The 491-nt window shown below is 41.3% G+C and overlaps 1 protein-coding gene across 2 annotated transcripts in view; it reads right to left on the bottom strand.

Moving 5' to 3' along the window:
* Positions 1-491, bottom strand: part of LOC119588780 — a 15,285-nt gene that overhangs the window by 1,597 nt on the left and 13,197 nt on the right. For both annotated transcript variants that reach the window (XM_037937422.1, XM_037937423.1), the window contains exon 2: positions 208-402. In XM_037937422.1, coding sequence (XP_037793350.1) covers positions 208-240 — 33 coding nt within the window. In that variant the 5' untranslated portion in view covers positions 241-402. The remainder of the gene's footprint in view (positions 1-207; positions 403-491) is intronic.

Below are 491 nucleotides of genomic sequence, written 5' to 3'. Positions count from 1 at the left end.
CTGTTGTACAAATTAATGCGACTTTTGTATAACATATGTCCTTTTGTTGTTCAAGTGAGTACATTTGCACAACTTATATCCTTCTACTGTATAAACGAGTATGACATTTGTACATGTATACTTCTATTGTACATATAATCTTATTTGTCGACAGCTCAAAACGACTCGCAGCCTAGTAATTCACGTAAACCTATGTACGCGACTAACTCTCATTGTTTCCCGTATCTTAAAATTCTTCATATCGCTTCGCCTTTCCTTCCGTTACCTTCCACGGGTGGTGCTCTCTCCTCATGCGTGACAAGGAGGCGCCACAGAAGTCTAAAAGGATACTGTGAGAACTTCAATCCCAAAGTTCGACCAGACTGCTCTGAAATTCGACATGCTGGCTGTCACAGCTGGACCCTGGAAGTGCAGAGAGTGTCTCAGAATATTGCGTAACGAGTAGGAACGTCTCGTGTTAATGGGTAGAATGTAGCGTTAATATCCAAAAA

This window comes from Penaeus monodon, chromosome 24 (genome assembly GCF_015228065.2).
Source record: "Penaeus monodon isolate SGIC_2016 chromosome 24, NSTDA_Pmon_1, whole genome shotgun sequence".
NCBI classification, from domain to species: Eukaryota; Metazoa; Arthropoda; class Malacostraca; order Decapoda; family Penaeidae; genus Penaeus; species Penaeus monodon.
This window is presented reverse-complemented; position numbering and strand designations above follow the sequence as displayed.